Source organism: Lagopus muta, chromosome 14 (genome assembly GCF_023343835.1).
Source record: "Lagopus muta isolate bLagMut1 chromosome 14, bLagMut1 primary, whole genome shotgun sequence".
Lineage (NCBI taxonomy): Eukaryota > Metazoa > Chordata > Aves > Galliformes > Phasianidae > Lagopus > Lagopus muta.
In genome coordinates, this window is record NC_064446.1 from 12,694,958 (window position 1) to 12,719,670 (window position 24,713).

Here is a 24,713-nt window from a genome sequence, read left to right on the forward strand (position 1 = left end):
CCAGTATATCCCTCCAGTGCATCCCACCAGTAAGTCCCACCACCGCGTCCCTCCAGCATGCCTCCCCCCAGTGCCACCCTAGCACAGCAGTTGGCCTCATGGTCAGTCTACAGCACCCAATACCATTGCCCCCACACAGCACTCATACCCACACCACCTCCAGTTCATCCCAGCCTCTGCCCCCCCCAGCACCACAAAGCACCAGCTCCACATTGTGGCAGAAAGATTTATTAAGAACCCGCCTGAAAGGAGGGTGCCATTGGGCACGGGCTGTGAGCAGGGAAGCAGGGTGGGAGGGTGAGCTCTTCTCCAAGCAGAATGACCCCATGCTGCAACAGAGTGAGATGGGGAGAGCTCGGGGCACAGAGCACGGGGAGAACAGCTGCAGGCAAAGTACTTCCCACTGCTCCATGCTGGAATTAAGGCACACACAGCGCTGGGAGGAAGAGCAACCCTACAAGGTGTTGGGTAGAAGTGATCAATGAAGTGGTGGTGATGGGCCACTTGCACCTCTGGAGCTGATACAGGCATGGGGGGATGGTCACACTGGTGTCAGCCAAGCTGAGGGGTCCCCAGATAGGACCTGGGCTGCTGGTCCTGTGCTGGAGTGCAGCACCTTGCCCCAGCTCAGTGGGCAACATGAGATGAGGGGGACCTGCATCTATACATCAGTACAGGTGGGTGTGGACACCTGCACAGCTCACCCTGCCCCCCTCCAGCCCCTGCTTTCTCCACGTATTCCTTCCTTTCCACCTTCAAGAAATATTGCTTTTCCCTGGAATGTTTTTGTTTGAAACTCCCTTGATGGGATTAAGAAAATTTAAAAAAAAATTAAAAAAAAAAAAAAAGGTAAGAGAATAAAAAATTGTTACCCCAAAAGGCTGGGGGTAGGCTCCAAAGCCACCCCTTCCAGGCTGGGGACACTGGTGGTGAGGTTGGGGACAGAGGGACAGCGAGGGGGGACCTTCTATGTTTGGCAGGAGAAGATTTACCATGTGGGTACAACAGGGGACCTCCTCCTGGCAGCAGAGTCTCTGACCCTGCAGGTACGGGGCTGGGCAGAGCTCCTGAGCCTACCCAAAGCTTTCCTCTCCTTCTGCTTCAAGTGTCAGTTTGGGGCCACACGGAAGGACAGGGTGGTAGAGGTGCATGGACACACAGGGCAGCAGATGCGGGATGGACACGGGATGGGATGGAGAAGGGATGAGGATGGGATGGACGGGTTGGGTTGGAGTAGGATGGGATGAGATGAATCAAAAAGGCAGCGGGGAGAGAAGAGATGCCCCCAGCCCCTCATTGGGACTTAAGGGAGAAGCCCAGCTTGATACAGGCGAGTTCCTCGTCATTGTTGCTGACCACCGCCTGCACACGGTAGTTGCCGTTGGTCAACCAGGAGGGCAGCTCGATTTCGGGCAGGGTGAAGTCGCTGGTGGGCAGTGAGTAGGAGCCCTGCAGAGAGAGGGGCTGCGTGAGTCAACACGGAGCCTACAGCACCGAGGGCACCTGGTTGTGGGACGTACCGCCTTGAAGGGGCAGTGGCAGGGGATGCCGTAGGTGAGCAGCGGCTCCGGGCAGGACGTGCCAGGTGGGATGAGGTCGTCGAGGATGGTGCACACATCATCATAGGTGCAGCTGCCCAGCTGGTCGACGCAGGGCAGTTGGATCCAGAGATCACCCAAGGCCTTCTCCACCACCAGCACCACCTGTAAGAAAGGGCAGTGCGCACCCAGCCCTTCCCCTCCTGACCTACGGAACTTAGGGGTGCCCTAATTCTGCTTTCAGTTTCTCTCATCCCATTGGTTCCTCTTTCTCCATCCGGACCCCCTGAGCAAATTTCCCCCTTCTCACTGCCCCATACATCTGGCCGGGAGGGGGCACTGTGCCCCTGACGTCCCCAAGGACCGCTGTTCCCATACCATCCCCGGGCATTTCCCAGCTCCTGGGGGGTTGTGAAGCTTGCTGCCCTCCCTCGATCCCATACCCACCTTCAGGGGGGAGGTAATGGCCACGCTGCTGCTCACGGCCGCGCTGATGCTCAGATTCCCCGGGATGCTGACGGGGTCGGGTGACACCGAGAGGCTCTGGATTACGACGGGATCCTGCCCGTTACCACAGTCCTCCCAGGAAAAGCCATCAGCCTGCAGCACCAGGAAAGGCAGATCCTAAACTTTGCCCTGGATTTCTGGAGGGGCTCATCACAAACAGTAGATGACCTTCATCCATTCCAAAAAATCCAGTGACATTTACCCTCTATGCTTCTCAAACTTCCAACTCCGTGAGCCTCAGGACATTTCAGGAACTCTCCATCAGCAAGCAATTATAACAACCCCCTTTTGTGCTCATTTTCTCCAAAACAGCGTTTCCAGGCTGTGATTTCCACCCCAGCCTGGAAACACTTTGCATGCAAAGAAGGTGAACATTATTTTTCACGCCAGCTCCAGTCACAGAGCAGGAGCTGTGAAAGCAAAAGCAGCAGGAGCTGCACACTCTCAGGGTGCTGGGGTTGGAGCAGCCCCCAGGCGAGCTCTGTCCTGGGAATTGATTCACACTTTGCACTTCAAATGGGGTTTAATATTCTCATACTCTCTGGTGCTCAAGGGAGGCTGCCGGGCCTGACTCATCCTGCTGCTCACTGCTCCTCCAGACACCTCGTGGCTCTGATGCTGAGCCAGTTCGGTGAGCGGCCAAAGGAGCCTGGGAAAGTCCTGTGGGGTAATGGAAACCCATGGGATGTCACTAAGGAGGGGGACGCAGCCTGCATGCCCTGCTGAGCACCTCAGTCAGCTGGGGACTCGGAGCGCAAAGTGTGGAGGGAGGTGGTGCTCGGTGCCAGCAGTGCCAGCAGCTCCTGCCCCACTGGCTGCACCTTGGGCAGTCCCAGCTTCCAGGACTGGGAGAGCCAGTAGAGCAGAGAGGGTACAGAAACCACAGAGGGAAGATCAGCTGGGGCTGAAGTGGGAGGATGCCTGGGCTGTGCACCCTGAGCAAGCTTGGCTGCGGCTGCCCTGGAACTGGTGGTGGCTGTATGTCCTGGTGGGGCTGTGTGACTTTCTGAGGCTGTGTGTCCTGGTGAGGCCATGTGTCCCGCTGTGTATCTGCTGCCACAGCTACACCGCTGCCCACACAGCCTGTGTGCAGGGCAAGCCAGGACATGGGGCAGCAGCACATCCCGACTTTTGCAAGAGCCCTGAGCCCCTGCTCCTCCCCACCCGCGGGTCTGCAGGCAGAGAGGCTCCACGGGAGGGGAACGGTGCAACGTGGGTGCATGCGGCTGTGCACAGCCTCTCCTGCTGCTTCTCAGCACCCCACACAACCTGCTGACCCTCTCCCCAAGCAACATCGGCTTCTCAGGAAAACAAAAAGGAGATCTTTCCCTCCACATCACGTGAAAGTCACGCAAAGGTTCCCCAAAGCCGCCTGAGCGTTTCCCTCTGCGCGTCGGTTCTGTGTGTGGGAACCAGGGCTGCGCACCGGGAAGGCGCACAGAGGGGAGGGATGGAGCCGAGCGAGAGGAGGCCGCCGGGCTCCGGCCGAAGGGATGCCGCCACACTGACATTCCTCTCTGCTGGGAGACGGGCTGAGGCCGAGCCCGAAGCTACAGCCCTGTCCCCAAGGCGTGGAGGTATCTGTGGGCTCCCTCTTCACCCCGCAGCCCCCCTCACTCCCCCTCACGTCCCCTCTCCCCGCAGCAGCGAGGCAGGGCCGGTTCCTCTCACCCTCCGCAGCATCCAGGAGCCGCTCCTCTCCACCAGCAGCTGCGGCCGCGCAGCGCCGAGCACCGCCGGGCACGGCGACAGAGCGCAGAGCGCCAGGAACAGCCCTGCCAACAGCATCGTCCGGGGTGGCAAACGGGGGGCAATGCGGGAGGAGAGCGAGAAGGAAAGCAGAGCGTCTGGCAGCGCGGCGCTGGGTTACCCTCTACTTATCTGCTCGCCCGGCCCATCTCCTGATTCCCCTCCCTCCGCCCGTGCGCTCACACACTGTCCTGCCCTCCTCTTTTTTTTTTTTTTAATTCCTCCTTTGCGTGGGTTGGTTTTGGGTATTCCTTTATTTTGCAAAGAACAGGACTGGAGCACGGGGATGCTGGGACGGGAAGGGGTTCCCAGGCAGCACTGGGGGGGGGGGCGGCATTCAGCTCCCCCTGACCCCAACCCCACAGCCGTGCGCTGGGGCCGCTCCCACCCCGCACGGCGCAGCCCCCAAATCCCCGGCAGTGGAGCTGTCAGAACCCGATGCCGTGCGTGCTGCAGTGGGGTGGGGGCACGCAGCTGGAGAGTTAACCACCCACCGCCCCCTGCCCGTCATTTCAGCGTTTAACCCCCCCCCCCCCCCCCATCCTACTCCTCCCCCTCCGGGTGCCGCTCCCCAGCTGTTCTGCCTCCCCCCATTGGCAGCGGGACCAGGGGTGGGCAGGGGGGATGTGAATGAGGCCGCTCTCAGCCGTTTCCCCCCGCCTTATGCAGACACCCTCTGACCTCCCAGCCCTGGGCTCATCCCAGCCCCTGCTGGGCTCTATTTTTAGCTTTCCATCCTTATTTAGCAGCGCGGCCGGCTGGCAGCACGCAGGGAGCGTGCAGGGATGGATGCATGGATGGATGCTGCTCCCACCATCGACGACAACTGTCACTGATCCTCCCCGCTCTGGCTTAAGGGCTGGGAATAAATAGCCCCATTCCTGCCTGCCCTCCTCCTCCTTGGGAGCGGGGGGAAGTTATCCCCAGGATTGGTTTTCACTGTGGGGCCCCTGAGCACAACAACAGGGATGGGGATACGTGGGGAGAGATGTGGGCACTGCTGTGCTTGAGCCTCTGCCCCTGTCCCTTAGTCTCCACGGCAGGAGAAGATTTTGTGCTCCATCCCCATCCTTTCCCCACTTTGTTTTTCTATGTGAAACAAGAACAACAACAAAAAGAGAAGAAAGTGTTCTAATGGCAGGTTAAGCACATCTCTCTGGTAGGAAATTCAGAGAGGCAGGAATGCTGTGGAATCACTGCTTTTTTTCCCCAGGGCAGCAGCAGGTGTGACCCAGATCCACTCAGAAGGAGATGCTTTCAGGGCCCCATCTCAGACGGAGCTGCAGAGCTCTCCCACCCGAGAGTCACGAGGTCTGCACAGTTCTGGCCAAACATCTTTGATTTGCATAGAAAGGAAGCAGCCGACTGATGGGCAGCAGGGATGGTGACAGCAGCAAAGCATGGGGGCCAAAGGGCGCAACCACAAACCTCACCAGGGCTCCAGATGCAAAATCCTATGCTGGCACGCCTGCACCCACCCCACCACAGCTGGGGCTGGAGAGAGAGCCAGGGCAGCTTGCGTAAGTGCTTCTCTTATCAATCAGCTTTGGCAAACATTTGGAAGTACCATTGGTACAGATTAACTCTGCAAAGGGTCAGCAGGCGCCCTGCCTACAGGAATTCACCTGAGTGTCAGACAAACCTTCCTAGGTTCACCTTTCCAGGCAAAGCCCTTGAGATATCCCCAGGTGCTGCCATTCCCGGGGACATCCACTCATAGAAATCACAGAACCTTCGGAGTCAGAAAGACCTTTGAAGGCCATCTGCATTCAGCAGGGAGACATGGCATTGTCTCTGTCCTGCCAGCACCCAGAGCCCAGCTGGAAAGGTGTTCAGTGGTAGAAAGGCGTTGGGACCAACTCCAGAACAAAGGGAGCAAATCATGCTTAGGGGCTGAGGAGAGGGGCAGAGGCAGCGAGGCTGACAGGGAAACCTCCAGCAGGGACATCATCCCATGCAGCCCACACAGGAAAGGTTGGAGAAATGGAGGAATTGCTACACATGAAGTTGAAGTCAGGGAGCTTTGGGGCGGCCCCAACACTAAGTGCAAGGTCATACAGGGGCTACAGAAACAGGGTGCTTGGGCCAGTCCCAATGCATGGGCCCCTTCCCAAGCCCCAGCTCTGCTCCCACATCTCCTGCAATGCTTCCACAACCAAGAGAAGCCCCATCTACAGCCAAGCTCTGCAGCGCAGGGACACCTCAGCACAACCTGTCTGCACTCCAAGCTCTCAACAGCATGCGTGCAAGGCACGATGCCAGCTGGACACTCAGCTGTGTGCACAGCTCCCTCCGTTCCAGCAATGCAACTTCAGCCCAAAAATACACCCAATCCTTTTGTGCTCACCTCCGAAATCTGGGCCAGGATTTTTAACTAACCCCAGAGAGGTGGAGACAGGCTCCTCACAGCCTTTTATCCCAGCTGCAATCTGCTCGGCCTGCCAAATAAGTGCTCTCCATGGGGATGGAGACCTGCCCCGTGCGTTGCTGTGGGGAGATAAGAGCAGGGACGCTCCCGGTGGTTCCAACCATAGGACCGATGCCAGGAAGCAGCTCTGACTCACAAACTTCACCCAGGTGAAGTAGCATCTACCCATGGAGGACGCGGCATCTGGTCCCACTGGTCCCCACCCTCTGATCCCAGTGACATTTCACAACCCCACTTGGAAGAGAGGTGTTCCCACCAGGCAGGGTTACCAGGAACACCGCCTGGCAGTGCAGGGACAGAGCACCTCCAGCACCTCCAGCACCTCCGTCACCTCCTGCGCTGGGACGGCTCCCAGGGGCTGTGTGGACAATGTCAGAATAGAAACTTGTTGACAAAAACTGGCAGTGTTTCCATACAGACACTGCCTTGTGATGGGGTTGGGACGTTTATCTCAGCAGTGCTGGGTATAATGGATCCGGACTTTTCTTCTTTTCCCTTTCTATTTTTTCCTTTTCTTTCCTTTCCCTTTTATTTTCCCTTTCCCACTCCGTTTCCCCTTTCCCTTTCCTCTTCCCTCACCATTTCCTTTCTATTTATTTTAGAGCCTTTTTAATAAAATCATCACAACCAAAAAAGTGCAGAGGAACCTGCCCTCTTTGGCAGCAGTTCTGAGACAGGACACTCCAACCCCTCCTGATCGGAGCCCATTCCCAAACCACAAGATTTCCTGCTTGAATCATGGCACCCCGCCCCCAACGCAGGGGGCATTTGGGGTGCTGAGGAGGGGGTGAGCAGGACACGGCCCCCCCAAGGCACTGCAGACAACACTGACAACACAGCCCCCCCCGGAGCAGAACAAAACCTCTCCCAAACCAGCACCTCCCACCCCAAGTACCCCACAGTAAGCGCTAATCCTAACCCCAACTCATCTCTTCCTCAGGGCTTCCCCCTTCAGCTCCTGCCGCACCCCAGCCTCGCTCAGGGTCCCCCCCCCCACGTCGGAGCACTCCGAGCACACGGTGGGGGGCCGGGGAGGGGGGTTACCGGGCCGGATCGTCTCCGCTGTGCACCCAGGGACAGCCCCGGGGGCGGGCAAGCAGCTGCGGGGGGGGGGGTGGAGGGGGGGCTGCCCGCTGCTGGGGGTGCAGAGCACCCTCTCCCGGCGCCGCCTGCGAGCAGCCACGGCGATTCGGGACTTTATTAATTATTTTATTTTATTTTTTCCCCTCTTCTGCCTTCCCAGCTGGGGCGGCTCGTCCCGGCCCGACCCGTCCCGTCCCCTCCGGTGCCGCCGCTCTCCGCGGAAGCCGCCGCCCGTCCGTCGGGGGATGACGGCGCGCCCCGCGCCCCGAGCCTGAGCGCCTCCGGGTTTCCATGGGCGGCTCCGGCAGCGCCCTGCGCTGCTGCCCCGCCGGCGGCAAGGTAGTGGAGCCGGGTCTGCCGGGAGCAGGGCTGGGGGTGCGTGGGGTGAGGGCTTGAGGGAGGTGGGAGCTGGCGTGGAGGTGCGGTTCGGGTAGGGGCTGGGATTTGCGCGGAGTTGGGGTTTGCTGTGGGGTGAGGGTGGCGGGGAGCCCCACTTTGCTGTGCTGTTGAGGTCCCGGAGCAGCCACCTGCCCTGCTGCACCCGCGTGGGGGAGAAGCCCCACAGCACGTGGAAGCTCATACCGAGGGGGTATCGGGGTAATGGTATTAGAAGTGCTTATTTCACACAGGGTTCATCCCCAGCTTGTTGCTTGCCGTTCTCCCATAGCATCCCCCCACGTCCCAGGAGTGGTTCCCTCCCTCCCCACCCTTGTTCCAATGTACCCATCCTGCCCAAAGTTACACTCTTGCAGGGAAATGCTGAGTCCTCCAGTGCACGGGTGAGGTCTTCTGCAAGTTAAACCCCAGACATCATCACCCTTTTCTTTTTGCCACGCTCACACTCCTTTACCCCCTGCCGTTGGCCTCAGGGCTGTTTGTGAGTTGAATGTGCTGCGTGCTGCTGTCGATGGGTGCTGGATGGGCAGCAAGGAAGTTGGCACAGCCCCGCAGTGCCCCCGTGGCCCTGTGCAGGGGGGCAGTGGGAACCCACAGCTGAAACACTGCAGGATGTGTGGGGGGAGCAGGCACAGCCCCGCAGCCAGCAAGTGTCTTATTTACAGCACTCGAGAGCTTGGCTGCTTCTCTGTATCATGGAAAAAAACGTTCTTCTCTGTGTCATGAGACCAGATACTTCTGGGCCGGTTGATGACGCTGAGAGCTTGCAGGAAGGGGGCACGGGGCAGGGAGAACCCACAGCCCCCACGGCTCCAGGTGCTGAGGCACACATGTACCGAAATGCGGAAATTTCAGCCTGCAGACACCTCCCTTCCTGCGCCCGCTCTCTAACTCTTCTGTTCATCCGCTCGGCTTGCTGCAGTTTGCACCACGCACAACGTCCCCGCTGCTATGACTCAGGTGCTTTCATCCCGAAAGCAGCACCGAAAATCCCCTTTATGGCCAAAAGAGGTAAAGGAAGGCACACAGCACCGCCAGCCATGTCCTCCTGCCCAGGGCACCACAGCGCGCAGTGTGAGACCTCCACCCTCCCACTGCTGATGGATGTGCCTTTAAAGCACATCTCTTGGGGTGGGGAACCCCAGAAACCCCCAGGACAGAGGGGTCCCCATGGGGGGATGTGACCGGCCCCATGGCAGAGGTGACCTTGGGGAGCAGCAGCAGCCAGGGGAGGCACTGCTGGGCAGCCACGTCCTCCCCAGCAGCAGCGGCTGATAACCCTACAATTCAGTGATTCTGTGATAAGGGAGTGGGGGCAGGTGGGAGCCTGGCTCTGGGGGCCCCTTCCCCTCCATGTGTGCTCACTGCTTGGTTGGATGCCTTTCAGAGAGATCAGGGCTGAGGCTTGGATGCTTTCCAGGGCTGGGGTGAGTTTGTTTTGGAGATATAGGAACTATATGTAGCAGCAGGAGGCAGGGGAAGGTCAGAATGCAAAACGTGGGGCTGTCGGCGGCGGATCCGACTGTACAGGGGTGAGAGTCACCCTGAAACAACCTCTGCAGGAGAGCAGCAGAACGCAGGTCCCATGTACTCTGCACTGGGCATCTGCTGAGACCCAGGGAGGTGCTTTAGGGCCATCAGCCAAATCCTGTCCCCCCTCTCCACAGCCACTAAGCAATACCCAGCAGCCCAACTGGGATTTGAATGTTCGTTTCCTGCCTCTGTGTGATTTCATTCACTTACCACAACGTTGCGTAGTTTCGTTGCCTCGTGTGAAGCACGAAAAGAGGAAGAAAACACAGTGCATAAAAGCACTGAGAGCTGAGGCAGAGGCCCACAGCTGCCTGCAGGTTTGTGGGTGCACACCTCGAGGTGCTGCAGGTTCAGGGGGAAGCTGCTCAGAACTGACCCCGAACAGTTCTGCTCCGCCAGGAGAAATATTTTGTTGTAAGAATTTGAGTATAGACATACATGCTTTAATTTTGTTTTAAGCTACAGGGTGGTTTTGGCACGAGCCTCTCCAAACCTGAATGCCTCTCCAAATGCCTTCGTTCTGAAACATCACAGAACCAGAACAGCAGCACCTGCAGGACATTCTGTGTGGTTCTCCCAATGCAAACTCTGCTGCAGCTGGAGCAGCTCTGGGGCTGCTGTACACGCGTTTAGCTTTCAGCCACTTGGTTTTGGTTTTGTGGTGAAGCTCTCCTCCAAGACAGAGGAGCACTCAAGAGCTCATTGAGCTGCAGACACTCTTCCAGTTGCTCCCAGAGGTGCTGTCACCTGCAGCTTTAGGGCAGAGATTCAGATCTGGTGAGGCTGACGCACTGCTCACCCCAGGCAATGATTTTGGAGCTGATGCAGTTGCCTGAAATCCAACCTGATGGGCAGCAAAGAGACTCTGGGGCTCCATTGCACTGAACGTGGGCACAGGAGAGAGGGAAAAGTGCCCCAGAGCCATGCTGGGGACATGGTCTGCACACAGCCGGTCCCTGGGCATCACCTTCATGGTGCTTTGAGCACCCTGGGCTGTGTCCCCTTGGCTGTGCCATGGCCATGCCCTCTCACAGTCTTGCCTTCATCAGGCTTACATCTGAGACCTACTTCTGGAAGGTGTCCCCCAAGGCCTCCATGGCCATTGTGCAGCCATGCAAGGCACAGAACATGCTGTGCTGTTTCCACTTTGCACCCTTCCCGCAGCTGAGTCTCAGGCACAAGGAACCCTTTGGCAGACGTGCCAGGCTCTTAAATCCCCATTTCCCATTCTCAATGCCCTGAAGGATCAGCTCGGGGCTGGAGCGGAGCTGCAGGCAGGGAAGAGCCCGACCTCTGCATGCCGCATTCACACCGCGCACGGCAAATCCCGGCTGCCTCCACCAACACCATAGAAGGGCAGACGCAGCCGGGGCTTCCCAGAGGCTCAGCGTTCCCCGCTCTCTCTCTGGCAGCACGCTTCCCTGCAGCTGCAAAACAGGGGCAGCCAGGGAGCGGAGCAGCACCGCGCCTGTTTGCTTTGCTTTGCTTTTTTCTCCAGCCAGGCTCCCTAATGGGGTTTGTGTTTGGTCACGGTGCGCCCCAGGGAAGTAGGGATGGAGGAGGGTGAAAGGGACTCAGACAAAAGTTTTGCTGTCCCGTCCTATTGTGCATATCATGTTTCTCTTGGCTAGAGGCAGCAAAAAGGCAAGCAACAGCAGGGAGCGCCAGGCCAGGAGCTCAGCGCCCGGAGGACAGAGAACGGTGAGAAGGAAATGTCTGTCTCCATCGAAGCACTCACTCAGGGTACTGCTATGAAAGCAGTAAAACAGTCCCCACGAGGCTGATGGAAGCTCGGGGTGATGCCCCAGCTCCAGCACGGGAAGGGACGATGAAGTCCCAGTGGCATCCCAATGGTGTCTTAGTGGCATCCCATCATCTTGGACAGATCGGCCATCCCCAGGGCAGGAGGCACTGGGTTGCCTCCTTTCACAGCCTGCTAACGCCGTCCCATCAGTGTTAATTTGCACTAAGTGTGTTGGGAGGAGGGATTTGTCCAGTGGAAAAGCACAGAGGGGCTGATACCAGCGGGATGTGCCCGGTTTCAGCCCCGTTTGTTTTGCAGCCAATGGAGCCGGCAAGGAGCAGGCAGCGCCGGGGGAGGAGCACGGTGAGGAGGGTGTGAAACTGCTCCAAGGACAGGAGGAGGAGGAGAGGCTGCGAGGAGCCCGGGGGGCAGAGGATGAGGGACAGCGAGGCGTCAGCACCCAGGTGGGTCAGGAATCAGGATGCTGCAGGGTGCACTGCTTGGCTGCAGGGACAGCCTATGGGACATTCAGGGTCTGTCATCTCCAGGTGGAAAAGGGAAAGGACCTGGAGCTGAAGGAGAAGTTTGATGCCCTGAGGAGAGAGCATGAGGAGACCCTGCAAGGTGAGATCCCTGGGCAGAGCACAACCCCCACCCACTCCCCACAGCCTTTCCAGCTCGCGTGGGTCTGTGGGACGTGGGGATGCCACCGCTGGTGTCCTTGTGCCAGTGACACTCAGCTCTTGTTCCCCCTACAGAGCTCCAAAGAGTGCACGAGCAGGAGAAGCTGCTGCTGGCAGAGTCCCACCACAGGTCCCAGGAAGCCTTACAGGTACCCATGGGGAGATCCTCAGCCCTAGGAGGACCATCTTGGGGTCTCCAGTATGCCATGCAGTCCTGCTGTTATGGGGCTGCCCCTGCTGGAAAAAACAATCCCAGCTGCCTCCTGCTTCTTCCCCTGCTGCCCAGGAGACCATCGCCGCACTGAAGTCCCAGCTGCAGTCTTTCCAGGACAGGATGAAGCGGGTGGAGGAATCACTGCTGAGCAGGGACTACAAGAAGCACATCGAGGTGCTGGGATACACACAGCTGGTGGCCTATGAAGGACAACCAGGGTGCAAATATCCATGGAATCATAGAATGACTTGGGTTGGAAGAGGCCTTAAAGCCAATCCAGTTCCAACCCCCTGCCAGGAAAAGGCTGCCACCCACTGGATCAGGCTGCCCAGGGCACATATTGGTGTCAGGGAGGTGTCCTGTCCCTGGGAGGTTGGCACAAAGTTTCTCTGGTGGACCCCAGCAATGGATGCACAGAGGGCACTGGGACAGCTGAAGGGGTGAAATGCCATTCCTGGGAGGCATGTGGGCTGTTTGGGTCTCTTGAACACAAGTGAAGGGCAAATCTTGGCACACTGAGTGTACAAACCCACTGTGGCATGAAGGACCCCAGCTGCGAGCACCATCCCAGCAGGGTCACACATGGGCAAATAAGCCAAGGTGGAAGCACCAAGTGCCAACCCTGCTGCCGTTCTGACCCCCCTCCCCCGTACCTCTAGGAGCATGGGAGCCCCAGCCCCTTCTGGGAGCAGGAGCTGGAGAGTCTGCACTTTGTCATTGAGATGAAGAATGAGCATATCCACGGCCTGGACAAGAAGCTGCTGAACCTGGAGAGTGTGGTGGGTTCAAGGGGGGTGCAAATGGGTTTTGCTCTTTCTATCTCTTGATATTCACCCGAATGCATCTCATCTCCCCACCTGAATACTGACCAGTATCTGTGGCTGAATGGAGCTGGATGGAGCCTGGTTACTCCCTTGGAGCAGGGAGGTGCCATTGAGATGGTTTCCCACTGAGCACAGCACTGGGGGACACAGGTGGGTGCTCCCCAGCCCCCTCCTCACCCTGGTGTTCCCCTCGCAGGCAGAGAGAAACCTTCTGCTGGAGGACAAGGTGAAGACCTTGCAGCAAGAGAATGAGGACCTGCAGGTGCGCACCCAGAACCACCTGGTGATGACAAGGTAAGCACACACCCATCAGCTTCACGGCTGAGGTTGGCACCTGAGGAGGCACAAGGGACAGTGGTGGGGACGTGGATCCCACAGCATTGTCCTTTGCCCACAGGCAGCTGTCAGAGGAGCTGCTGGCCATCCGTGGGGCGCTGGAGAAGGAGTCGAAGCTGCGGGAGCAGGCTCACCACGAGAAGGAGGAGCTGCTGTACCGCGTGCTCAACGGGGGGGATGGCTGCCCCTTCCCCATCGCTGCCAGTGACGTGCCTCTCATTGCCACGTAGCGCACAGCCCAGGGGGCAGCATGGCTGTGAGTGCCCCCACTCTCCAGGGCTGGCCCTTGGGGTGGCCCTACGCAATGGAGCACTTCCCAGGACGCCTGCACCTGCCTTTCCCTGGCCTCTGCTGCAGGGGGGGACACGCTGTGCCATCCCCACACCCCTTTTCTGGGGGTGAGCGGGGTCAGCTGGAACACACAGATGTGCATGGGGGTTGGATCTGACCTAGCGCTTGGCTCTGAGAATATCCAGCATCAGTGCTGCCTGGAGGTGGGGTGGGCATGGGATGTGCTGGTCCCATTCCCTGGGGCGGGCGGGCAGTCAGATCCCTGCTGCCACCTCCATCTCCAGCATCAGCTCCCAGGGACCTTTCCCACGCCCAGGTATGACCCTGCTCACTGCCACACTACAGCTGAGCCCTGCCTGCCCTGCTGCAATCAGCCAGCACCACCAGCCCCATCTTCTCTCCCAGTGCTGGGTAGAGATGCACATCTGGGAGCAGAGCATCCTTCCACAGGATGCCAGCAGGTCACATCCCCCTGCTCCAAGCCAGGGGTCATCAACAGGGCCGTGGGGCCACCGCACACAGATGGACACAGGTATGGGCTGGATGCACACAGCACTTTCCCCTGGGCACACATGAGTGCCATGGAAGAGTCACCACTCCAGAGGCTGTCATCAGTCTGTCCCCTCCTTGGGGCTGTGTAGGTCGGGGTGTGGGTGTCTGTGCATGTGTTTGTGTGTGTGTATGAGTTGTGCACCAGGCCAACGTGCTACTGGCTGTAACAATGACAAGACTATGAGAAGCAGCAGCCTCGAGAACCCAGTGTCAGTGTTTTTGGGGACCGGTGGGGTGGCAGAAAAATAACAAAACCAGCAAAAAAGCTCGACTGCTTTATCCTCTCTGAACAAAGATCCTTTAGCAGGGGTTTGCCCTGGGGGTTGGGGCTGCTCAGGGACAGCAGCTCCCTGTGCACAGGGTGGATGAAGCCAGGTGTTGGGGACCAGGCCATCCCCTCCAGCCCTCCCCAGGCACATGGGTGCTGCATCCCCAGCCCTGCCCTCCTGCAGCTCCTGGGGCTGGTGGTTCTCAGCACTGTGCCAGATCCCATAGCCAAAGTAAATGAGGAAGCCTGGGAATGAGCAGAATAGAGTGGGGGGCTCTCTGCCCTCTCCTCCAAACACTTTGGGCCATGGATTAGAGGATGGGATGCTCCCACTGCCCTGTCCTAGTAAAGCAGGCATCTCTCCACCACCCACTCCCCACCAGCAGAGCAAAGCAAGGTGCAGGGCTCACCAAGGGCCATCCAGAGCAGGTACCGCAGCCATGCGGCTGCACCGAGCTGTGCCATCAGGCAGCTGTTGGCGGTGATGCTGAGCAGTGGCAGGAAGGGCAGGCAGGGAACCTACAGCCATCAGGTCATGGAGTCAGCCTGGACCCCTTGGGTTAGCTGCAGCCTACCTGTGCTGTGGCTATGGCAAGGGGAAGCCCAACCCCATCACTGGGATATGGGGCTCTGAGGGGTGCTGCCACCCAACCCGTGCTGTGGAAGTGGGTGCTCACAGGGTGGTTTGGCTGATAGGTGCTACACTGGGGCAGGAGGTGCTGCAGGTGCTCCATCCCCTAGATCCCTTTCCCTAGGGAAGGTCCCTGAAGCCGCTTTGCTCACCATGAAGGATGCTCTCTCCCGGCTCTGGGGCTGCCTCCAGACGAGCAGAGCGGCCACCAAGATTCCCAGCAGCAGCAAAACCAGGGCAGCCCCGCAGCCGGCCCCATGGGCATGCAGGCAGGGCAGCGCGGCACCGCTAAGCCCACCGACGGCACCGAGCAGCGCGGCTGTGGGGATACGGGTCAGTGCCTTAGGAGCAGCTCCCTGCGGTGACAAGGGACAGGGGGCCGGGGTGGGAGCTGGCAGCTCGGGACTGCCTGCGTAGCTTTTAGCATGGAAAGCAGAAAGAAAGAGAGGCTCCAGGAGAGGGCAGGAGGGAGCTCAGCATGTGCGGCAGGGCGTGATCCAGCCCACCCCGCCACGTCCCCACGGGTCCGCCCATAGCAGCTCTCCAATAGCCCCCACGTGTACCGATGGCCAGCAGAGCCCAGGACACCACGGTGTAGGAATGCGGGGTGGGATGGGGGGGTGGCCTCAGCACAGCCTGCCACCAGGACCGTGCCACCGGGACCTTCCTCACGGGAACATCCTGGGTGCAGGGCTCAGGGCGGTACCTGAGCAGATGTTCAACATCAGGCAGTGATGCTGTGTGCCCCCATCCCCCCCCCCCCAGCCCACCCTGCAGCCACACCTGAGCAGAAGCACACAGCCAGCCACCAGTGAGTAGGACAGCAGCGTGCCGAGGGACATGGTGTCCACCAGAGCCTTCAGGTCAAGGAGGAGAGCCAGGAGAGCTGTGGGGATGAGGAGCACAGCATGGGCCATGCTCTCCCTGTGTCACCACTGCAGCAGGGCTCAAGCTGGTGATGCTTCAGCCCCTGGGCACAGCACCAGCCTTCAGCACCCACTGCTGAGTCTCCAAGAGACCCTCTGTAGGAATTCCCCAGCTCCTCGCTTTAGGGTTCCTGGTTCTGCTTGGCTCCCCCCACAATGAATTTAACCTTAAATGTTGCTCAACTCACAGACAGGCTATAGGGGCTCTATATAGGAGCTCAGAATGAGAACAACATTGGTGGATAACATCTAGCTCAGTAACTTGCCCACCTGCCACTGCTCCAGACACCAGTGTGGCCACCACCGGGCACTGACGGTGGTTGACTTTGGCCAGAGGACTGAAGAGGAGCCCATCTCGAGCCATGGCATACAGGATCCTTGGCATGGGGAACATGGAGCCCAGGAGGCTGCAGAGAGGGGAGAAAAGGGCAGCACTCGGGACGTAGCACCCTGCACCCAGGGGAGCTCCCACTCTTCTGTACCATCTATGACCTTTTCAAGACCACATTGGCATGGCTGTCACCTCCCTTACCATCAGATAAGGGCCAGCATCACAGGTGTGGTGTCCACAGGTCATCTGGGCACACCAGGACCCCCGCTCACCTGGTGATGAGGGCACACAAGGACCCCACAGCCACAGCGTGCTTTGCACTGCCCCAGCCAACATAGTCAAAAGCCACTGGGAAGGGGCTGGTGGTGTCCAGGAGGTGGTAGGGCATCATCAAGGTGAGGGCAGCAGATACTCCAAAGTATGCCAGGAAGCAGATGAGGAGGGAAAGGACAATGCCCATGGGGATGGATCTCTGTGGGTCCCTCACTTCTTCCCCTGAGGAGGACAAGGTGAGGCTGGGGAGTGGATCTGCAGCATCTGCATGGGTGCAGAAGATTTACCCCCATAGTGGAATTCACAACTCCATCTCTCCTGGCTCACCTGTGGTAGCAATGCAGTCAAACCCAACAAAAGCATAGAAACAGGTTGCAGCTCCAGCCAAGGTGCCAGTGAAACCATATGGCATGAAGCCTCCCACCCCAAAGACACCAGTTTTGTTGTCAGCCATGGACCGGTTCCTGTGAGGAAGAAGAGAAGGAAGAGTCAGACAGCATAAAGGGGTCTCAGGATGGGACTTTGGCTCTAAGGCATATTGTCAACAGAGCATGGAGAAATAAAGGGGAAAGTGGGATTTCCTAGGAGAGAGCGTTAGGGGGCCACCCATCCATCCACACCCCATGAAGGCAGCACTGGGTAGCAGAGCCACTCATACCCAGCCCCATGGGCTGCCCAGAGCAGATCCTCTTCTCGCAGCTGCCAATTGCTCAGGTCACCCTTGATGAAGCCACTGGCTGTGATGAAGAGCAGGACGAGCACATTGAGGGCAGTGAAAACTTTGTTGATTGTGGTGGACTCCTTCACTCCAAAGGAAAGCAGCCCTGGGGAGAAGAGCACAAAGCTGTCTGTGCCCTTGGGGTGACACCACAGTGGACATCACTGGGGATGGTGGAAATGGAGGACAGCTGTGGGATCCTCCTGCGCAGTAGGGTGGTGTGGGGTAAGCACACTACCTGCCAGCAGCATTACCAGGCATGCAGCAAGGACATCGGGATGCTCCGCCAGCCCTGCTGAGTGGATGGGGGCATGGGCATCCAAAAACCTCCCCATCCTCTTGCCAAGGAGCTCATCAAAGGTAGCACTCCAGGCTCGAGCAACGCTGGCGGTACCTGGGGAGAGGTGATGGTGTTGACTTGGGCACTGCTGGGGATGCCCCCAATGGAGCTAGGCAAACCCACGGCCACCAAGCACTGGAAGGGTCAGAAGTGCCCTATACCGATGACATAGGACAGCAGCAGATTCCACCCAGCAATGAACGCCCACAGCTCGCCCACTGTCACATAGCAGTAGAGATAAGCAGAGCCGGCCATGGGCACGCGCGCCCCGAATTCGGCATAGCACAACCCAGATAAAATGGACACAATGGCTGCAATCAGGAAAGAAATAACGATACTGGGGCCGGAGGTGGTCTTGGCCACATCCCCCACCAGCACATAAACACCAGCCCCCAGCGTGCTGCCCACTCCCAGTGCAACCAGGTCAGAGGGGGAAAGGCAGCGGCGGAGGCTGGAGGGCACTGAGCTGCCCGGGGTCTTCCTGCGGAAGAGCAGCATCCAGGTGGAAAGCAGGCGGCCCCAACACGGCATCTGCAGGACAGCAAAGAGATAGTGTGAGGATGCTGCATTGGGGGATGGCCTCAGAGGGCACCAGGGGGGACCACTGGCTGCCACAAGGATGCTCCCACTGCACCATAACCACACCATAACACATCTCAGGCAGGGGACCGTGAGCCTGCACAGTGATTCCGTGGCTTGCTAATGTCAGCAAAAAGGATGTCAGCCTTGCAGCAACCCCACACTGGTGGACATTGGTGCCCTGGTTGGTCCTGGGGTCTGCATCTCTTCCCCTGGGAGCTCCCAGGAGCACAGCAAGGGGCACCGCATGCCTTCACATTCCCGTGATGCTGCACTGTGCAGCACGGAGTTTGGTCCCATAATCTTCTCTTCAAGGGGCCAGGATCTCAGCCAGACATCCAGCCTGCCTTCCTACCCCATCCCCAGCTGCATTTCCCTATCGTACACCATCAGTCCCACTCAGACCCCTTTTCCCTGATCATTTTGTTTTAGTCAGAAGGTTATCAAAATCTAAAGCATCTTCCTGGTAAGACCAACTACTCACCCTGGCAATCCTTTAGGAAAACTTTTCCAGCTGCAAAGTGAGCCTCAGGCAGCCCCAGCAGCATCTGTGCTCACCCCTTGGGCTTAAATCCCTTTGGGAACACCCTGATCCTCCCTCTGCCCACCGCCCCTGCCCTCCGCTGACCACCGCTCCTGCAGTACAATGGGAAATCTATGCAGAAATATTTCTCCCATAATGCCTTCCAAACCATACACACGAGCACACAATGCTAATGGGCTCAGGGACATTAGTGAGGGGTTTCCATTGTTTCAAAGCTGCTGGGGCAGGTGGAAGGGGAAAGCTCTTCCCTCCCTCTCCCTTTCCATGGTTCCTGCAACAGCAGCATCCATCCAGATTTGGGGGGTGCTGAGCCCAGGGGCTGCACTCAGGCAGTGACGTCTCCATTGGAAGGGGACATCAGCAGGGAGGGGACAAAGCAAGGAAGTACACAGAGCACACAGAGCACACAGAGCACAGAGACATGCTCTGAGCCCCACATCCCCAGTGCACCCCCTGAGCACCTCTGGGGCACTGAGCACAGCGTGGCACCAGGAGGAGATCAGGGCCATCGTCCTGCAGCGCAGCACAGGCTGAACAAAGCCACATTTGTCACCCACGCAGCCTCACGAGTGAGGGCTCCGGCCACCAACGCCTTCCCCAGGGAACATTGCCCTGGGGGGGAACAACAGTGCAGAGGGTGCAGCATGAGTGGCTCCTGACAATAGGGTGTCTGTGGTTCCCTGTGAGACAGTCCAATCCCATGCTGGCCATGGGCCATGTCACAGCCCACCTGGGATCAGTGTTAGAGGCTGCGGGATGCCAGGGGTTAGGTGTCAGCACCACGCATCCCAAAGTGTCCCAGCTTTCCTCGTGCTGCTGTCACAGCAGGGACATCACTGTAGCCCTGTGCTGGCTGGGGAAAGGTGCTGGCGGGGAGCAGGGGCTCACCTTGGTGCAATGGGGGACTGCAGAAAAGGAGCAACGTGCAGATGCTCAGCCTGCAACTCCACCCATGGCTTTGCTGCAAAGTCTTTGCTCTGGGTTTGCAGGGGGGCCGAGCAGCTCTCCCTGCAGCACCCAGCTCCTGCCTCACGTATTCCTGCAGCATCCAGATCAGCATCTTGCAGCTTGCTCAGCACCTTCTCCTTAACAGAAGGGGGGGAAAAGCCTCCCTTGGCTTTGGCAGAGGGCATCAGGGATGGATGCTGCAAGCTCTGCGCAGGTGGAGATGTCCGGCAGAAGGAGCGGGCAGTGGGGCACCCTGGTGTTACCCTGGAGAGTGGCAGCAACGAAATTTCTGCAGCTGAAACATTATCCCCGCGGTCCCCCTGCAGCCCCACAGCCTCACCCAACACTGGGGTTTCCTACTACCATCCCCAAGCCCTGACAGGGACGGGCGGCATCGGGACACACTGTGCTCATCCAAAATCACGGGGCTTGGTATGGGGAGGGTGGGAGCGCAGCTCTGACCCCGTAGCCACGGCGGGCGGGGATTGGGGCCGGCAGCAGTGACGTTGTTAGGAGGGAAGGAACAGCTGCAAGGACGGGCGCACGGCCACCAGTACGCCAGCAGCGCGCCTGGCTGCTCCGCTACCCAACAGGCCTCGGCCGTGCTGGTAAGTGTGAGCTGCCGTGCAAGGGGCGTGCAAAGCAAAGGCACCGCGGTGCAGTGCGAGGGGAGAGGGGAGGGAGGGGGAAGCGATGGTGAGGGGTGAGGGATGCAAGCAGAGGGGGGCTGAGGGGTTGCTGGCAACCAGCCCTTTCTTTTTCTTTTCTTTTCTTTTTTTTTTTTCCTTTTTTTTTGCCTACTTTTTTTAAACTTTATTTGCAAAGCCATTCCTTTCTAACAAAAGCCGGGGCTGCGCTGCTGTGGGGATGGAGGGGTTTAGAGGCACTTTTAAGGCACAGACGTTGCTGCGGGGCCAGGGCCCATGGGTGTGTCCGGCAGTGGCGATGTGGCTTTATGCGCTCTAAGCTGCACAGCCATCACCGTGCCCTGGGACACCCACACCTGCCCTCCACGGAGGGAAATCCCATTTCTTTTACTAACGGTGAGGTTTTGTGCAGGGAAACGCCTGAAATGCACTTTAGCGCAGGGAACTTTTGGCACTAGGGTGTGGCAGGGGACCTCGGGGACCCCCCCCCCCCTTTTCCTCGGTGTGGGGCACATCTGCAACGTTTCCAACCCCTTGGAGCTCTTTTTCCTCCCTGGGGCAGGGTGAGAAGTTCTGGGCGTGCCACAGCCTCTGCCGTGCTGCAGTGACAGAGCCATGGTGTGGGCCAGGGCAGGATCCGGCCATCTGCACCAGGATTTTGGCAAGGGCTTGCAAGCAAAGCAGGGTTGATGCAGATAGGACGGATGGTGTGTGTGCATCATTTAGGGCCACTTTCGGCCCAGGGGCACAGAGCTCTCCATCAGGTTAGATTGGGGGCTGCATGGGGCTTCAGTCACCTGGGGAAGAGTTGGATCCATTCTCTGGGTCTACACAGATGTCTCAGCCCCATGGTGAGCTCTGCTATGAAGGACAACAGGCACACTGCAGGCACTGGGTGTGGCAGGGCACTCACTGCTGTGATGAATGGGGCGGACTCAGCCTGGCTGCTGCATGCAGAGAGGGAGGGAGCACTGTGCTGCAGGGCTTTCTCTGTGGCTAGAGAGGATGAAGCCCACATCCTCTGCGACACAGAGGGTCTTGAGAGGCATGGGAAGCATGCACGGGCCGAGGGCTGGGATCCATGGCACCCATCTGGTGCACTGCAGCCCTGCTGCAATGCTGGGGCTCTCCCAGAGCTGAAAAGAGAAGGCAGCAGCTCAGCTTTTCTGCAAGACTTCCTGCCCTGGCAAGGATGCTTGCGGAAATGCTCAGTGCCAGAAGGTGCCCTGCAGCACGGGCAGGGCCTCACCCTCCTCTGCTGTCTGCCCTCGCAAAGACATGGGGTGAAGCTGGGTGAATTTGTGTGCTTTCCCCCTGCTTGCTGCCCGGCTGGAAGCCCAGAGGGGCCCAGCTGTGCCTTGTGCTCCTGTGCAATGTGTAGCAGAGGGAGGCCGGCACTGGCAGAGCATGATGGGGACGGCGCTGGGGCCAAAGGCTCAGATGGTGCTCAGGGACTCCTGCAGGGCCGCCCTCCATTTTCCAGCTGTTCCTCTCCCTCCAACAGCTTTCTCAGAATTGCCTGGGGACTTTCTCCATGGGGGTGGGGAAGGTTTACACTGAGACAGACTGCAGCTATAAATGGTGATGGTTGTTAGAAAACAGCCTACTTGTTACCCTGGAAACCCCAGAAACCCATCTAGGTTTCCGGAGCTCCGCTCTGTGTACTGAGCTGATGGCAGTGCTGATTTGGTGTGCAGAAACCCAGGTGCTGCCTGGTCCCATATGGCAGCAGGGATTCCCTAGACATCCCTGAAGCCAGGGTGCCTTCAGGGCCATTGGGATGCACGGTCACAGCCCAGCAGCACGGGAGCATCATGGGGCATGGCAAGGAGGTGGGATCAGTGCCAGAGCATGCTCCCCAAAGAGGATGCTCAGCCCATTTCCACATATTCAGCACTTTCTTCCCCTCATGGGTTCTTTTCTGCAGCAGCAGGAAACTGTGCAGGCACACATCATCTGCACTGCTCCCATCTTGCTGCCAGGTGCCAAAGGAGCTCAGCTGTGATCCCTCCATGGTCACCCTACAGTGCCGTGGAGGGGACAGGGAACACCCAGCTGTCTGTTCTGATAGATGGTTGCAGGGTACCAGGGGATGTTTTGGCTCACGTCTGTTTTTCTGCTCCCTCCTGCAGCTCCTCTGTGTCCTCATCCCTGTGATTCCCATGGCGCCCAAAGGAAAGGTATAGTGACTGCATTCTATGGGGTGCTTGGGTGGGATGGGTTCTGAGAGGCCATGGGAGTGTTGCCCCCAGGGCTGGGATAGCAGCCATGTGGTGTGGGGATGTGGTGTGGGGTCTGTGCATATTCTGGTCTCCCCAGGCAACACCAGCAGATGGGGGTAATGCTGGTGGGGGGAACTAGGGGCAGGCCAGGGGCAAAAATCCCTTTGAGACCACAGTGGGATGGGGGAGAGAAGTGGCTGACTGCCCTGCTGCTCGCCATTGCCTTTAGAAAACACACCATTATTGCCTCAAGTCCAGCAAACCGCAGCATCTCACTTAGTGGTTGCCTCTGAGTGGGGAACTGAGGCACAGCACGGGTGAGCATCGGTGGTCCAGAGCCCAAGCAGCTGCTGAGGGTGGGAGCGGAGACACGCTGGGAATTTTGCCTCCGCCCCACCAGTCCCAGCCTGGCTTATTTTTAGCTCTGAGATGAGTCAGAGGCTGGAGGAGGGGAGGTGGGGGGCCCTGAGCTGCTGGAGCAGGGGGACGGAGGGCTTGGAGGGGTGGGAAGGCACAGCGGGATGGATGCTGCTTCCCTCCCCAGCAATGTTCTGCACCTCTTTGGGGTCCTGTGGGAAGCAGGAGGTGATGCACCTACATCCTGCCTCAGTTTCCCTGATTCCCACCACACAGCACTGCAGCTGGCCTTGGCTGCCAGCTCTGTGTCACCCACCCATGAGATCCCAGCACCCTTCAGCCACCCTTGTCCCTTCTTGCTGCCTCTGGGCACCTCCCTTTCCCTGCCTCTCCTTGTCAATGCCATGTGTGTGCTGGCAGCAGGAGGGTCTGGAGCTGCCGGGAAGTGGGGCTAAATGCAGCTCTCAGATGAATCAGCTGCAACACGATCTGCACCCATGCCTGCACGCCTCCCTTGAGGACAGTGTCTCCTCTCTGCAAGCTCTGGTCCCCAGCCTTACTCCCTTTCCCATATGAAACTGCTAAAGGAGTTCTACTGCTCAGCTCTTCCCACAGCAGAGATGTGTCCAGTTCCTTATACCACAGCGTTGTGTCAGTTTCAGATCTGCTTCCATCCCAGGCTTGTGCTGACAAAATGCGGGGTCTGACCCCAGGCTCTGCTGGGATGACTGACCCTGGGCAAAGTTAACCTGGGGACAGAAACTCCAGCCCCTGCTCTTTCCAGTCCCTGCCTCATTGCTTGGACCCCATGAAGAGCTCAGGCATCCTCAGCATCCTGAGGGTTTCCCTGCTCACAACAGGAGGCAGAGAAAATGACTTCCTTTTGTTTGCTTTGGGTTTGCACTGCTAATTCCCTGAAGCCCTGCTGCTTTGCAGGGGTCCCTGCATTCAGGGGTCTTCCAGGAGCTTCCTCTTTTAGCTACCCAAACCCTCTGAGCTGCCCCCAGGAGGGCCAACAGGACTACTAACAAACACCTGGGTCAGGGAGGGCTGCATTCAGCTTAACCTTGGGCAAACAGAGAGCAGTGCCAGCAAAATACAAGTGGGAAGGTCAGTCTGCAGGGACATGAGACACAAACAATTTATGCAGCAAGGAGAGCAAACAGGAAAGGAAACAATTGGAAAGAAGAACAGTGTTTGGGTTTGAGGCTGAGCTCAGCTCTCTCAGCCCCAGGCAGGAGCCAGCCTCATTCTGCTGCCCCTCAGCCTTCAGTTCCTCTTCCCCCCCTCTGAAGCACAGGTCACGGGCTGCCCTCCCCCTGCATCTCCTTGCTTCCTCCCTCCCAGGTTTACAGGGGCTCGGTGAAGGACTTCCCAGGCTTCAATGCCAGCCAGGATGCAGACGCCTTGTACAATGCCATGAAGGGATTTGGTATGGATGCTCCTCGAGGCTGTCACCCCAGGACCACCCTGATGTCCTTTAGTTGCCAACTGCATGCTGGGTGCCCTGCATCGCAACCCTTCCAGCTGCTTAGTTCAGCAGCATGCCAGGATTGCTCCCAGCTCCCTCTCCCCTTCCTCCCCACAGTTCTGCTTCTGCTCCCACCCTGAGCCAGCAGCAGCTTTGGGCATGGTGGGATGGTGATGGTGAGCCCAAAGTGGGGTGGGACCCAGCCATGGGGCCAGACACAGCCACCTGACTTTCCCCACAGGCAGTGACAAGGACGCCATCCTTGACCTCATCACATCCCGCAGCAACAAGCAGCGTGTAGAGATCTGCCAAGCCTACAAGTCCCAATATGGGAAGGTAACAGCAGAAATGTGCCCTGATCCGCACCCAAATGCTGCATCCTGCACCCACAGGGGATGCTGCGTGGCCAAAGGCATCTCAGCCCCTTCCTCCTTCTCCTTGTCCTCCCCCAGGACCTCATTGCAGACCTCAAGTACGAGCTGACGGGCAAGTTTGAGCGGCTGATTGTAAGCTTGATGCGGCCTCCGGCTTATAGTGATGCCAAGGAGATCAAAGATGCCATTGCAGTAAGGGCTGATCG

General features: G+C 58.5%; 4 protein-coding genes across 7 annotated transcripts in view; 2 read left to right on the forward strand and 2 right to left on the reverse strand.

Moving 5' to 3' along the window:
* The window catches only part of LOC125699990 (SPARC), a 123,152-nt gene that overhangs the window by 91,016 nt on the left and 7,423 nt on the right, over positions 1–24,713 (forward strand). For 2 of the 4 annotated variants that reach the window (XM_048960091.1, XM_048960092.1), the window contains exons 7-10: positions 22,229–22,263; positions 24,010–24,094; positions 24,375–24,469; positions 24,586–24,699. In XM_048960091.1, coding sequence (XP_048816048.1) covers positions 22,229–22,263; positions 24,010–24,094; positions 24,375–24,469; positions 24,586–24,699 — 329 coding nt within the window. Of the gene's footprint in view, positions 1–19,923; positions 20,045–22,000; positions 22,066–22,215; positions 22,264–24,009; positions 24,095–24,374; positions 24,470–24,585; positions 24,700–24,713 lie in introns of those variants that run through there. The other 2 variants (XM_048960094.1, XM_048960093.1) reach the window with 2 other exon arrangements.
* On the reverse strand, positions 213–3,959 carry GM2A (ganglioside GM2 activator). Its single transcript, XM_048960099.1, has 4 exons — positions 3,717–3,959; positions 1,986–2,138; positions 1,521–1,703; positions 213–1,449 (listed from the first exon to the last, which is right to left on the reverse strand). The coding sequence occupies exons 1-4, from the start codon at positions 3,831–3,833 to the stop codon at positions 1,294–1,296; spliced, it is 609 nt and encodes a 202-aa protein (XP_048816056.1). The 5' UTR covers positions 3,834–3,959; the 3' UTR covers positions 213–1,293.
* Positions 7,371–13,914, forward strand: CCDC69 (coiled-coil domain containing 69). Its single transcript, XM_048960098.1, has 9 exons — positions 7,371–7,644; positions 10,866–10,935; positions 11,297–11,442; positions 11,527–11,602; positions 11,737–11,810; positions 11,948–12,049; positions 12,535–12,654; positions 12,896–12,993; positions 13,097–13,914. The coding sequence occupies exons 1-9, from the start codon at positions 7,597–7,599 to the stop codon at positions 13,263–13,265; spliced, it is 903 nt and encodes a 300-aa protein (XP_048816055.1). The 5' UTR covers positions 7,371–7,596; the 3' UTR covers positions 13,266–13,914.
* On the reverse strand, positions 13,924–19,621 carry LOC125700423 (cationic amino acid transporter 2-like). Its single transcript, XM_048960977.1, is given in 13 exon segments — positions 13,924–14,392; positions 14,557–14,665; positions 14,930–15,096; positions 15,341–15,483; positions 15,561–15,663; positions 15,974–16,110; positions 16,307–16,529; positions 16,635–16,771; positions 16,966–17,131; positions 17,264–17,419; positions 17,527–17,950; positions 17,953–17,993; positions 19,522–19,621. Coding segments are annotated over 13 exon segments (2,361 nt in total). The 3' UTR covers positions 13,924–13,937.

Bases quoted from the DNA above. Each gene is read 5' to 3' on its own strand.
- GM2A (XM_048960099.1), bottom strand. From the start codon at position 3,833: ATGCTGTTGGCAGGGCTGTTCCTGGCGCTCTGCGCTCTGTCGCCGTGC. The intron at 2,139-3,716 runs GTGAGAGGAACC...CTGGTGCTGCAG, and splicing joins GCTCCTGGATGCTGCGGAGG to GCTGATGGCTTTTCCTGGGA. The intron at 1,704-1,985 runs GTGGGTATGGGA...CCTTTCTTACAG, and splicing joins CCATTACCTCCCCCCTGAAG to GTGGTGCTGGTGGTGGAGAA.
- CCDC69 (XM_048960098.1), top strand. From the start codon at position 7,597: ATGGGCGGCTCCGGCAGCGCCCTGCGCTGCTGCCCCGCCGGCGGCAAG. The intron at 11,811-11,947 runs GTACCCATGGGG...CCTGCTGCCCAG, and splicing joins GGTCCCAGGAAGCCTTACAG to GAGACCATCGCCGCACTGAA. The intron at 12,050-12,534 runs GTGCTGGGATAC...CCGTACCTCTAG, and splicing joins ACTACAAGAAGCACATCGAG to GAGCATGGGAGCCCCAGCCC.